A 14,914-nucleotide genomic window follows, 5' to 3' on the forward strand; every position below is an offset into this window, starting at 1 on the left:
AATACATAAGTACACTGAAAAATTGCACATGAGTTGCCTAGTTAAAACGGGGGCCAAGTGGGGTAACATAATATTGGTATGAATCAAATATATAGCCGTATCTTAGACCATATTTAACCCAGAATGCTTCTCATAAAGAACAGCTAGTATCGTACTGATAGTGCTTTCGCTTCTAGGGCAGCAACAGCAGTTCCACTTCGCGTTCGGGCAGCGGCCCTTCCCCTTCCCGCCCGACCCGCTAGGCGGGTTTCGCATGCCGCCCATCACTACCTGCCAAAGTAAGTATAATTGAACCCTAATTATCTTCCAGCCTGACCTGTCTGCGGCTTTTGCTTTATTGCGCTTGTTATCTAATTTGCTTAGGCTGGTAAAAGGTAAATAAGCGATTATATTAGCAGATATTATGGACTAAGGTGGACGTTATTGAATTTTCATGACCACATTTTGCCATGCCTAATTTTCAAAAGCTTAGGTTTTGATGGAAATCAAGCGTGGAAAACTGACATGAAGTTAATTTTTAACAAGCAGAAACGTCTGCGATCGATGCTATTAAGCTTAGAATAAATTTAAAAGTGGAAAAATTACTGCCTTGGGTGAGACTCGAACTCACGGCCTCTGGATCGATACTCCAGCGCTCTGCCAACTGAGCCACCAAGACCTCATCCATAGCGCTGGAGTATCGATCCAGAGGCCGTGAGTTCAAGTCTCACCCAAGGCAGTAATTTTTCCACTTTTAAATTTATTCTAAGCTTAATAGCATCGATCGCAGACGTTTCTGCTTGTTAAAAATTAATTTAGAATGGGTAGCACATCGTAACTGGTGAATTTCCAATATGACTTGGAACTCCGGTGGCCGTTTAAGAAGTGTAACACTCTTACGGTAGATGTCGCTAGGGTCCCCTAGATCCATATAGTGGGAATAGTCAGCAAACTATGGATGAGGTCTTGTGGTGGCTCAGTTGGCAGAGCGCTGGAGTATCGATCCAGAGGCCGTGAGTTCAAGTCTCACCCAAGGCAGTAATTTTTCCACTTTTAAATTGACATGAAGTTGATATCTTTTGCAGAGCAATAAACAATTAGGTAGTTGGAATGTGTTTAAAGTAATTAAACAAATATTAATTAGTAATAATTAATTAGGCTGATCACTCTTTAGCAACAAAACTGCCTGTTATCTACAATAGTTTAATTTATGACTTAATAATTACATTCCTTTTTGGTGCAGATTAAAGACTCTTTTGTATATTTGTGTGCATTGCAAACGTTAACTAAATAAAAAACTGGATAAGCTACTTAGATGGAAACAAAAAAAGCTTTGCAATTTTTGACAGCTGTACGTTACATGCAGGCAGCCGAAAAATCATAATGAAAATGCAATCTAACCTCAAACCTTATCACTCGCTCAAAACTGAATGAGCAGCCAAACCATATAAGCGCGATTCAATCAGCACCGAAAAAACTGACCGGAATCCGGACGCATGTACAAGCACCGCTAAAATCCCCGGCTGCCCCCAAAACAACTTAACTGGCGGCTCAAAACGGGTAAAAAACATTCACAAATCGACGCGGCGGGCGCGTATCGTATAAAAACCTACTCCGCCGATCGCCGGCCAAAAACGGAACCGTGATACCGAAAAATAAAAGCCGGTAATGCTCCCGGAAAAATAAACTGGACGAGACCGGGATATCTCTATGCGCGTGTTGTTTCTGGCTGGCAGTACGAGTATAACTAACTTGCGTTTTGTTGGCAGGAGATTGGATTTTCTATTGTTTATGAATATTATTGACAGTTTGCATGCGTAGTTATGTTTGCTACTTCTGATGCACAACGCATAGAAACTGTGCTTCGGTGGGTAGTAGCTGACATTGTATACTAATTGCTATTAGACAAGTCTATCCTATCCTACTTATACTAATTTCCTTATTTTCCCCACAGACATGAGCCAATTTGGTATCAGCTCAAGCAACTCGCACTGGGGCTATGGAGGCGCTAGCGCATACCCTGCGTACCTCTCGTCCTGTGCGGCCCCTACTGCACCACAGTTCAACCCACCAGCATTAGGATTTGGTGGGAGCGTGCCTGACCAGACGCCCGCGCCAGACTTTGGCACTAATAATACAGGTAACCAGGTCCCTTATTGCCAGCATTTTCTACAATATTGATATATACTCGTAGTAGTGATCTATAGAAACGAGCGCATACCTTGAGAACCTCTCTTCCCGTGTAGTTCAATTCACCAACGTTAGGATTTGGCGGGAGCGTGCCTGATCAGAAATCAGAAATCATCGCATTTATTCGTGATAAACTATAACATACAAAAGTATAAAAACAACAAAGAAACATAAACATAAAAATAAATAAATAGTTTACCACGAAATGGTCCCGCCTCAGCATAATGCTAACCCAAAAGTCAGCGCTGATCTTCCGGCGAGACCATTTGAGGGCCACGAACTGATCAAGAACCTTTGCAGCACTATATCTACATTTGCCTGCATTATCGATAAATCTTTTTTCCTCAAGTGCGGCTCCGAAAATGCTACAGTCCAATCGTCCAGCTTAAGGGTTTGGTGGGAGCGTGCTTGAACTTTGATACTAATATCACAGATAACTAGGTCCCTTTTTTCCTCAATTGTAACAATATTAATAGAGGCTACTCCTACGTTCTAATCATCAAGTGTACCTAGATTGAAATGGAAAAAAAGTTACTAAAGAGTAGGTACCCAACGAGATAAAAACTGTTATGACAATGATGCTGACGGTAATAATGATTCGTATCTTGCATCCAAACTATATGCTGCTTCAATCTTTCCCCTGAAATATTTCTAAAGTTAGCCAATAATGATCGATTTACGATGCAAGGTTAGGCGTAATTCATCCATAATAAACCAAAAGGGTGAAATAAAACGCACCAACATGTTTTACGAGCGACATCCTCCTTGATACACCCCTCCCCGCCCGCTGCGTCCTGGCCGCCGGCGCAGCGGACGTAAGGCTCAGGACATACTTACCGAATGCACTACCCAAAAAGGCTACTTTAAAGAAGGGGGTAAAATAACCCACAACATTTCACGAAGAGAATCGCTCTAAATCTATTCAGCACAGCAATCTATACTACGCTACTGCGCTACTTGACAATAGATGTCGCGACGAACGAAAAGTCTAATGCACAACAATTTTCAGTTAATATTATAACCGGATTAACCGGCACTCTATTTTCAACTCCTTCTGCTTGTAATATTAATTGTAAATTGTTGAGCAATACACTTTTCGTTAGTCGCGACAACCGTGTCATCTAGTGTCAAGTAGCAGTACTGATAAATCCGCTACTTGACGCTAGATGTCGACTATGAAAATAATAAGCGTTTTCGTTTTGGTAACAAAACTGATGTAGGTATGGAGTGAGCAGTCTAATATGCTTTATATAACATTAAAACAACTGGCTGAGACGTAAGAACTAGTAGCTCTGTGAGCTGTAGATCTCACGAGCATAATACTGAACAAATGTATGGCTCCGCCATTCTGATTTTTTTTTTAAACTGAATCGGAAAAAAAAAACAAATCATTGAACCTGCTTACAAAGTTTCACGAGAATGGGTTGAGAATTGCGACCTGTAGAGGATAACATCCGGACATACCTACGAAAGCATTTTTGCCCAGCCTGAAACGGGAATCTTCCCTAACGCTCGGTCAATAAATACAAGTATAACTGTTATATTCTTAAGCACGGAATAAAATTAACTAAATACTAAGATTTTTGCTATAAGCACCAGTTTTTTGCATGACAAGAATTTATACCGCCCCTCGCTAGCCGAACCAACTGCAATTTGTAACAGCCTAAGAATACAGTCGAAGCTGACGCAAGACAAGAATTATCTACATTAATTTTGTAACAAGCTTTTATACCCAGCCTGCAGTGGCTTATAAATATTATTTATATTAGAGTATTCAAAGCTGTTAGTTAAGTAAGTGGATTGTAATATTCTTTTGGAGAAATAAATTCTTAAACCATAAACCATAAATCGGCTCTCTTCAATCTTCGTCCTCAATAGTCCAAATGATTTATCAGCCATTGTATTATGAAAGCGTTAGCGGATTCATGGCCGCAAGCGAGTCAACAGTGTGCACCCACTCTAAATCGGCTCTCATTATAATTTACAGGCGCTCGGACGCGCCCGATCGTCCGATAAATTTATCGCCGATGCGTGCCCGCCGCGCGACGTGAAAAATATCACCATATTAAACGATGCTAACAAAACATTCCACTGTATTTTCGGAGATGTAGGAAGCCAAGAACAACAACAGATGTAGGTCTACATTTTGTGAAGTTTTCTAATACAAGAGGTAGTAAAAGTGACTAAATGTCTATTTTAAATATTAATGTCATTATACTGGGGTGATTTCTGGATTGATTTTAGACCAGATATTAACATATTTCGTGTCATCTTATCTTTTTATATAGATTAATGATAATAGGTAGATGCAACTTGCGCGTCAACGCGTTTCATAGATATTTTCTTACGACATGTCCAAGTCACGCGTTTCCATTAAAATATGTCGAATTTTGGTTTCATATATGTATCTCAAAAACTACTTACCGGGCTGTACATTATCTCTATTCTAATAGAGGTATTTAGATATTATTTACTCCAATCTCTGTTTTAACTATGGCCTAACACAATACTAACCGGTGTTTTCTTTTGTCAGTGCTCCCCGACACAACAGCTGTAGACCTGGACCAACAGTTGTCCGGGCTCGTGGGGTCATCGCCCTCGCACCACCCCAGCCTCCTGCCCCGCTACAACAACAACACCGACTACAGCCTCTCCACCGGCCCGCGCTCCCTAAGCGACAACAGCTCGCAACCAGAGAGCCCTGTCCAAGACGACTTACTAACATCAAACACAACCACGAACATCGCCAATCACTCTAATAGCTCAAACTTTCCTTCCTTAATGGGCAGTCAGAATACCTCTTACGGCAGCAGTAACTGTAACAACTCCTTATATCCTGTCTTACCAGCAAGTCTACTATATAGCCAACTCTATACAGCAGCGAACCAGACGCACAACTTCCATCCTTTACACTCGAACTCGATCCATTCAACACAAAACCACCACAACGAGTTACAGACTATGATGGATCAAATATCTTCAACGACGAATAATCATAGACAGCACGGGAATCACGGACAAGAGTTGTTGCTCGGTGGAGGTAATTCTTGTGCTGCCGCCGCGGCGAGAGGGGAGGATGGCAGAGTAAATAATCTTGGACAGCGGGGAAACCCACAACCAGACAGCAATACTGTTTGGCGACCTTACTAAAGTCAATTTGACGCTTCTTTCTTTGAAGCGACGTTTCCGTAAAGGACACTGTGCAGTGCTGTGTAGATACGTGAATTTCTTGGTTAATAAGAAATATTTAAGCAAAGACCCCAGTTCAGAGCAATGAATAAAATATTTTTTATTAAACATAGCAAACGGGCAGTTTATTTTCAAAAAGTCCATGTCGATGTACAGAAGAAAGAAGTTGTCAATAAAATTAAACAATACGATTGCAACGAAATATAATTCGAATTATAGAATGTAATTAAGTGTAAAATATAAAAACGTACGGGTAAATTTGTTTAGTAAAAATGTATGTTCTTTAAAATTCGCTCCCGTCCTAAAATTATACGACTTTGATTTCATTGATTCAAAAGTAGTCGTGAGTTTTTGAATTTTATTCAAAAGTGTAATTTGTAAATAAGAATGTGAATACTTTGTTGTAAATGCGTAATATTAAGTGCAATAGATGTGCAATTATAACGTTGAGTAGATGTATACTGATAGACTAAGAGACACTGTCTGTTGGAAATGTGACGTAAGTCCATAGTTGTATAGTACCCTCCTACTTATAAAGTTAAGCGCCTCAGCACTCTTCGTCAAGCACAGATTATACAACGGATTTATATTTAATAAACCTAGAACCCTATTTCTACAAAGGCGTGCTATTAAATAGTGAAATTAAATTACATTTCCATCTATTTCGCTATTACAACAATCGATTGAAAGAGCGATATAGTAATAGTGTCACTGTAGCTAATAGATAGCTATTGTATTATTGGATAATGTGTCGAAATGATACGGTAAAAACTTCACTACGGTTGCTTGAAGCATTTCAAAAGGGATACTAACAAGTCTGACGCAGCGCCCATGAAAAGGGTACAAGTTTGCATGAAACTTGTACCCTTTTTGCACTGGAGCCACACGTCCCTTTGAACATTTACGGAACAAAAAGATTGCCGAGGCACATAATTTTATTCGTAGTACTGTAGATACCATTTCAGTTTGAGTAGATATTTATATATTTTTCCTTCAGTGTCATATTGATATTGTTTCAAGTTATCGCTTTTCGATCTCGGCATTTCTTATAAAAGATTGGTAAAATTGAACATTGGCAAAGAGCACATAAGAAATTGTTACATTTTTAGGAGACATTAAATGCTTGTAGGCTTGACTGTCCTCTTTATTTATATTAAGTATGTCTTTAGTTATGAACCTAAACACAAATTATAATATTATAATTATTGATAATTTACATAAATAATTATTGTGCCAGCCTAGCCGGAACCAAATGTATGTTAATTTAATTTAGCTAATCATTGATTAGATTTATTTAGTGCAATAAAAAATAAAAAATATTTAGTTTAGATACATATTATATGTTTTATTAATATATACTTACTTTGCGAAGCGCACAATGACTTATCATTCAAAAATATATTTATATAATAATAATTTAATGATATACTTTTGAATGTGTTGTTGTTAATATATTCTGTTTACTGCAAGTAGCAGAATTAATTTGAAATTAATAAATTTACAAGTACCTCATTGAGTATTTTTTACTACCCTATAAAAATTTTGAGATTAGGAGGCCAATTTTGATAGTTTGTTAACCTTAGTTTCAGCCTTGTTATGATACGATGTTGCGCGAAATGCATTGGGACTTTGGAGCCATATAGGACATCAGACATCTCGCTCCCGCTTATTGGTATAGCGTCAGACGCACTGCGAGTCGTATCATAACAAAACGAAGTGATTGTTTAGTCAGAATCAGCCTCTATGCTTTAAATATCATCTCATGCAGGACGGCTTAAGAGAACTAATACTTGGCAATGTGAATCACATACAGGACGATTCGAATGTTCTACTGCGTATGAAACACTATTGAAATTAACGGAATTCTTGACCGTTCTACATAAAAAAATTCAGAATTGTCTTTGACATACATTACATTTACATATACAGTTTTTACTCGTAGTCAAAACTGCGAGCTAACCCTGGGCCGATCCTCGTCCCGAAGGGCCGTCTGTACCGGCCCTTAGCTAAAATTTTACTAGTTGAGTTGTATTATTCATTAGTTTTGGCTGAAATAGGCTCTCAAAATAAAATATGCTAATGATACTCTTCTATGTCAGAATCATAAAACGCTCTAAGTACCTACAGTAAGTGCCACAACTAAAGTACCCAAGTAGCCGCCCTGCTAGCTGTATAGAAAAGTTGTTATTAGGGAACCGACTATACATTTTATTGTAGTGCTACGCTGCCCATTGGAGCCTTCTTGGTAGACACTTTAATACGCTGAGTTAGCTACCTTCGCGTCGTTTGCTTACACTTGCTGAATACGTAGCATATTTCAAGGCTGTCCTATCAAGCTTACGCCTCTCCAGATAACCCAATGAATTCTTCTATAACAGATGATAGAAGGAAAAAACTAAAGTTCTACTGAAATTAAACGTTGAGTTCGATGCGTTTTGCAGCAATATCCGCGCAGCCGTCACCTAGCAACATATTACGTATCACATAATTACCTATATCGCTGAATTGATATTCTGATGGGTATCGCTGCTCTGAAATAAATATCCCTCCCTCATTAATTTGCGCCAATGCGAAACGATGGACATACGGTCGCACGCCCACTGAGCGTAGGGACTCCAGGAATATTGAATGAGGATGGGACTTTACGAGCATTTAAGGAATTTAAAAAAATAGATATTTACTGACATTTTCATCCTAATTGCAATGCTAACAACTTACTAGTAGAGTCCCTGAAATATGCCTGGCAGATATGATTGATGGACGGACTGTTAATTTGTTGGGTGAATTAATTAGGGTCGCTATAGATGGGCAGATTTTTCTGCCAGCCACGTCTGCCCGTATATCTGACGGGCACCTCTCTCTCTGTAACGTAGCTAATGTTTGTGTTCGCCTAAAAGGAAATGTATTCTTGTTTATGGCATTGACATTGCAGTCAGCGATAATAATGGTTCTAGTAGGCAGGTATTTCATAACCTATAAGCCCGTAGGTTAGGTAGATGCAATAAGAGGAAAGAGGACGGCCGCTTCGGTTCATACAAAACCGGTTAATAATCGGTTATTAACCGAAATTTGATACTAATTAAAACCGGTTTACATTCCCGAGTTAATATCCACATCCAGAGAAGAAAACGAGGACTACGTTTGTATGAAAAGGCCATTTCGCGCGGTTCCTACACCTTCATCTTAAGCTTAACGCATTCACTAACACAGGATCTATTGCTACGCGCTACGCTTGTAGCTGATAACGCGCTTTCTCGCGAAAAGCGCCTATTACGAATACGAACAGAGTCCTTCTAGCGAGTCGATGGCAGTAAAATGAGATAATCTTAGAACTTTGCCTACATGACTTCAACAGACTCGTACGGTCGCTTTACAAGCCAACGTTGCAAAAATATATTTACATGACGTCAATGTCAGTTTCTTAGAGGCGCTAAATATATTTTTGGGACATTGGATTGTTAATATGTTTGTGAACTCTACAGCTTTTGATTTATTATAATGAAAAAATAAAAATAAAAATGTCTAAATTCCTTATTTTTCACTAAATAATCGTCACCCTACCAGGTACCGGCGATAATGTATGCGAATCGACTCATGCCATCTGCACCGAAAGGAAAAATCGATGCCAGACCGATTTGCCGGCAATAATGAGATTTAAAATTGCGAAGTAATTAATGAGGATTAGTGCTCGTGACGGATGGATTGCCGGCCGGGTGACTCACTTCCCGGACAGGTATACTTTACTGGATTTCTGTTACTCGTTTACGGAGAAAAAAAATTGAGAATTTTGTAAATACTTAGGTACATACTTATATGTATTGCTCTCTTAGGAGATAGTTCTGATCTTTTCGGATTTTTTTTCATGTATGTTCAACGATGGAGCAATATTATAGGCTAAAAAAACATGTTTACTGATAATAGAAACATAGGTTTTTACGCATAAATATGACCCACGATAACTAACTATACAAGTTTATATCGCATACTTGAGCCAACCTACTTATCATCGGCTAAAGTCGCAAACCTCGTAAATCCTCCGAACGAGTTAAGACATTTTCAACTTTAGGAATTGTTGGCTAAAGTAGAAAATCCCTAATGTGCTCGAAAAGGAGTTACGACGTTTGCGACTTTACCCGACGCTGCTTTGATACGTAAAATATAACGTCTAGTAGTATTTCTTAGGGCCGATGCAGACGGACTGCAATCCGACTGCAATTTGTATGGAAACTGCACGCCGACTGCAAGCCAACTGCAACGCCGGCGTGCAGTTCCCATACAAGTTTTAGTCGGGTTGCAGTCCGTCTGTACCGGCCCTTAGTTATACCAGTTTTATAATTTTTGACACTTTTTCTAGAACTTACCACAATTGCTACCAGTAAAGTGTCTACTAGAACACTAGTTATAAAAGAATATTTGAAATTCGCTGAACTACTCTTACCTAGGTACAATAAGTTGTAAGTAACAAGGTTGTCAATTATCACGAAGCTATAGCTAGCCAAGCAATAACCAACCGTCAGTAAACATGTCTAATTAAAATCTTACAACTCAAAGGCCTACAAAATGGAGTTCACAATTAAGGCGAGCACACACCGGCATTTGCCCGTGTCACGTCCCTGCCGCCTCGCACTTAATTTCGCAGGGGTGTGGTGCGGTTTTAAATTACGCTGCGTCGCCGTTCGACAGTCTAGTTCGATAGTTTCAATTTTAAATTTGGAACGCTTCGTGTAAGACGGTAGACAATAGAGTTTTGCTGTTGGACTTGAATAGTAATTTATTTTGTAAAAAAGGGGGTACAGTTAACTCCTCGTATGCTTAGACACGGATCCGTGCGTGGGAATTTTAATCTATTGTTTTAAATGTCAAGGTCACTTTTTCAATGATCAAATTTGACAGGCAGCATACGAGGGGTAATTTAAAATTTCAAATTACAGTACAAACTATCGACACTAAGTCTGAAGCATGAAACAACAATTGTAGTTTGTTTAGAATTGTTCTTATTGATTATTAAAGCAGACGAGGTATTTTATAAACATTTTTTCCAAAATATAGTTTGTTTCATTATTAAAAAAATATGAAGATTCAAATTTAAAGAGAAGAATCTTGTACACTACGGTCATCTTTATCCCTTGATTTAGAAAATTAATTAGCTGGCTATTGAATACCGCAAAATCACAAATCAAATGAAATAATTTACAAAATCTAGTAACAATATGGTTAACTCATGTATAGTAGATACATAACATAACGTTATATTACCTATCAAAATCACGGACGCACTTCACGCTCCGGACGCAGCCGTAATGATTATTTTTACAAAACGAAGGACACCGCATAAATAAAACATTATTTTCCATATAACTATTCGCCGTTAAGCGATGCATAAATCTGGTAGCGAGCGGGCCAAAATCTACACGCCATTCCCCCATTATCTTATCTCTATCCAATCTTATATTCGAAACTGAATCTTCTATTTGTACGTTAAGGTATATTTTAAAATAAATCAGTGAAGTAAGATACGAGGTTCTGTGGGTGAGCAGAGGAAATGTTGCCGTATTTAATGCTAAAAATCAATAATTAAGCGCTGTATGTAATTAATACGCTGTGTCCGCGGCTGCATAATGCAGAGGCTAAAATGCACGCCTGCATTACTGAAAACTGAAATGACGCCGCGATAATCTGGAATATACAATTGGATATTATATGAAATTGTTGGAGTTTTTGAGAGCTAAGCCTTTGAAAGCTTAAGCCTGCTTTAAATATTCGGTCGTATCTATTGCGGTAGCTTAAAAAAGTACTGTATTTCAATATTATTTTTGTTTACATTATTTGGTTGGCTGTAATTATTATTTAAAACTAATTTATCCCTCGTGACTTGTTTAAGTGCTCTCGTTGTTTCTGAAATGATAATTACTAGGTACTTAATTAAAAACAAAATTTACATCTGTACGACTAACCACCAGTTTGAGACTGACATATTCGCTAGCGTGTGCATAATAGAAAGTTCTATTATGCATCTCGTTCGCACTCGCATATTAGTGCGAGCGAGATGTATAGAATTAAGTTATGCAGACATTAACGAATATGTCAGTTTGACACTGATAAGGCAGTCGTGGTAAGGCTACTTTACTTACCACTGGTGGCATTTTGTACAACAGTCTTGTGATTTTTTTTTAAGTTATGTCATTAAACTATTTTTTTTGAAGTAAAATTTCTTTAGGCGCGACTAGAGGGTCTCTTTCTCTGACGGAGGTCACGCTCAGTAGTGACACACGCACAATAGCACACACGTCAAAGTGCCAATATAGCGATAAACGTCACGTCATTGTCAAAGAAGTTTTCATTCAAATCGCTCTTAAAGACACGCACACACTTTTTTTTGTCTTCGATCAAAACGAAAATATTATTGCACAGTTAAAGGGTACACAGAAAGAACATGTCTAGTCACTTAAGTAACATTTTGAGTAATCGCGGTTTTAAAATTTAGAACCATGTCAAATTCCGTGACGAGGTCATTTTTAACTGAAAAAAAAGTTGTGTTACCTACATATATTATACAGTGGTAGCAAAATATATTATATAACTAATAGTTCATTAAGAGCTCTACATTTTGAAATGAAAATATGATTTTCCGAAAAAAGTGACTAGACATGTTCTTTCCGTGTACCCTTCAGTTGTAAATAATCCAAACTGAACACATTATTCAAATATTATCATTGATAGCTCTACGACATTAACATTTGGTGAAGCGCGTCGATGCTACATATTAAGCTGCAGTGGAGTGTCCATTAGACAAACCGCAGCAAATTTGGTCTGCCTTTTCTTTAATATCTATATTAATTTACATTTTTTAGGGTTCCGTACCCAAAGGGTAAAAAAGGGACCCTATTACTAAGACCTCCGCTGTTCGTCTTTTTGTCACCAGGCTGTATCTTATAAACCGTGACAGCTAAACAGTTGAAATTTTCAGAGATGATGTATATTCGTTGCCGATATAACAACAAATACTAAAAACATAATAAAATAAATATTTAAGTAGGTCTCCCATACAACAAACGTGATTTTTTTGCCGTTTTTTGCGTGATGGTACGGAACCCTTCGTGAGCGAGTCCAACTCGCACTCCGGTTTTTTAAGCACAGCTTTGCCACCTTTACCATATCCATGCCGCTGGCAAACAAGAATGCGGCCCGCCTGGTAAAGGCCAATGGGTGAATACAAATGTGTATGGAACTAATGCGTAACAATGTTTAATTAAAAATCAAACATTTGTTGTAGGTACAGTCGCCATCAGATATATCGGAGCGACCAAGGTGCTCACAAATATCTGAACACGCCTCTATTGACAAGGCGTTAAGTGCATGTTCAGATATTTTTGAGCACCTCCGCCGCTCCGATATATCTGATGGCGACTGTACAACAGAGAATCACCTTAAACAAAATAACAATAAACTCCATACCTATGATGTGATGTAAATTATAATGAGCTTTTTATTAAAATGCCCATTCCTACAAAATTAATATCACCCGTCCAGTCGAATGTTTGCAAAATCAATAATTTCGTGCTCCGCCGAGCGAAAACATCACAAACTGCTCGCCGCCTGATAACGAAATAATGTGCTCACTATTATTGCATACTTATGTTTTAATATTACATAGTATTATGTATTAAAAGCAGTTATTAGCTGTGGTGATCCTGTTTTATGTTGGAATTCTCTCAACAGCTCGTAAATAATAATAAATTGATCGGAATGGGATAAAGGCGACTTTTATTAGCATAGTCCAGTTTTCCGGGGCAACAACGTACCAGTGTTATAAGGACTATAGGTACCCAGTTTATTTTTTCAGATTAGAATTTTTATAACCTCAAAACTATTGGTTGCTTTTTTCCTCCAAAATTAAATCTGTTATTATTTCAGAAGTTATCTTGTGTAACTTGAAATTTACCAAATATCTAAATCGATAATTTTAAATTATTTTATAACAAGCCTATGGATACGAGTAAGTTTGGGCATCCAGCGAAGAGCGACTCGAATTGTCGACTGCCAGCGTATTCCGGAAAAGCTTGACTCCTTGGCGCTGCGTAGAGATGTGGCCTCGCTCTGCATTTTCTATCGCGTGTATAACGGGGGGGAATGCTCCGAGGAATTGTTCGGATTAATCCCTGCCGCTTCTTTTCGCCATCGCCCTACGCGACAACATTACCATCCTTACCACTTAGATGGTTGGCAGTCATCAACTGTGCGTTTCTCTAGAAACTTCCTGCCTCGCACAGCTAAACTGTGGAATGAACTGTCGCCTGCGGTATTTCCGGACCGATATGACCTTCAAACCTTCAAGAAAAGAGCGTATTCCCATCTTAAATGCCGGCAATGCACTTACAACCCCTCTGGTGTTGCGGGTGTCCATGGGCGGCGGTAATCGCTTACCATCAGGTGATCCGTCTGCTCGTTTGCCTCCTATTTCATAAAAAAAAAGACTATAATTAATGAATATTATGAAACAGACACAATGGTATGCTTTGTGTTGGTGTGGGCCGGTAATACATATTTTATACGTCGTTGCTTTACGCGAGCGGGCGAAAAGGGTTAGCCAGATAGTAAAGGGTTAAATTAAAGCGGTAATCAGTTGGAAATGTATTTCTTTTTATATTAGCAGTTTGATATGCTTTCTAAAGACAATCAAATTAACAATTATGAAATCGGACGATAAAAGGACTTAGGCATACGAGTGTCATACATCAGGGCGCCTTTAGCCAAAATGACAATCGTATATCGATAAACGCCAAACGTAAAGAAAAAATGTATCGGGAAGACATCTGTCGACTAAGAAAAGTCATGATTATTTCTATACATTATTAGTTTTGTATCAACGATTGTTATCTTGGCTAGGCCCCCAGGTCGCGTAGCCAACGTGCAATCGTTAACGCTCCGAAGCGATCGAAACGCAACTGCCGCTATCGCACTAGTGGGGAAGAGTGATAGAGAGAGAAGACTACGATACGCTACGATGCGTTAACGATTGGCATGTTGGCTACGCGCCCCGTTCAGACACTCGAAGCGTGTTAGGTTAAGTTAAAATTACAGTGTAAAAATAAAACATTGGGAATATAAATAATCTACCCAAATTAGACCTTAATGTAATAGATATATTTTTTAAGTAAAGAGTAAAGAATGTCAACAAACCGTAAAGCAGTTTGGCGAAACCATATTATTGTAATTGTGTTTTAATACTTTTGTTAAAAAAAGTTCCCAATCCGTATTTAGCATTGGGACTATACCACAAACCCTCTTGTACAGTCAACCAATTTGATTCCTAGGCCACTATAGAACCTTGTCGCTTTAACACTCAATAAACACTGTCGTAGAAGTCGTAGAAGATAAACAAATTGATTGGTTATTACATGGTTGTAAGTGGCCTAGGAATCAAATTGGCTGGCTGTACACGTATAAGAAACATTATGTGCTCAGCAATGGGAAGTAAATAGAGTGGCAATGATGAAGATGCTGTCAAGCTGCTCACAAATATCTGAAAAGCGCCCTATTGTCAAGCTATTTTAGT

At 38.5% G+C, this 14,914-nt stretch overlaps 1 protein-coding gene and 1 non-coding gene across 3 annotated transcripts in view; one reads left to right on the top strand and one right to left on the bottom strand.

Annotated features, from left to right (window-relative positions):
• LOC134746561 (runt-related transcription factor 3) overlaps positions 1 to 5,914 on the top strand; it is a 38,701-nt gene extending 32,787 nt beyond the window's left edge. Inside the window, exons 3-5 of one of the 2 annotated variants that reach the window (XM_063680977.1) lie at positions 162 to 278; positions 1,934 to 2,119; positions 4,703 to 5,914. In XM_063680977.1, coding sequence (XP_063537047.1) covers positions 162 to 278; positions 1,934 to 2,119; positions 4,703 to 5,319 — 920 coding nt within the window. In that variant the 3' untranslated portion in view covers positions 5,320 to 5,914. The remainder of the gene's footprint in view (positions 1 to 161; positions 279 to 1,933; positions 2,120 to 4,702) is intronic. The other variant, XM_063680978.1, reaches the window with a different exon arrangement.
• Positions 586 to 658, bottom strand: Trnad-auc (transfer RNA aspartic acid (anticodon AUC)). The gene has a single exon. It is a non-coding gene; the product is annotated as a tRNA-Asp (tRNA).
• Positions 5,915 to 14,914: the final 9,000 nt, after the last annotated feature.

This window comes from Cydia strobilella, chromosome 13 (assembly GCF_947568885.1).
Source record: "Cydia strobilella chromosome 13, ilCydStro3.1, whole genome shotgun sequence".
In the NCBI taxonomy this organism is placed as follows: domain Eukaryota; kingdom Metazoa; phylum Arthropoda; class Insecta; order Lepidoptera; family Tortricidae; genus Cydia; species Cydia strobilella.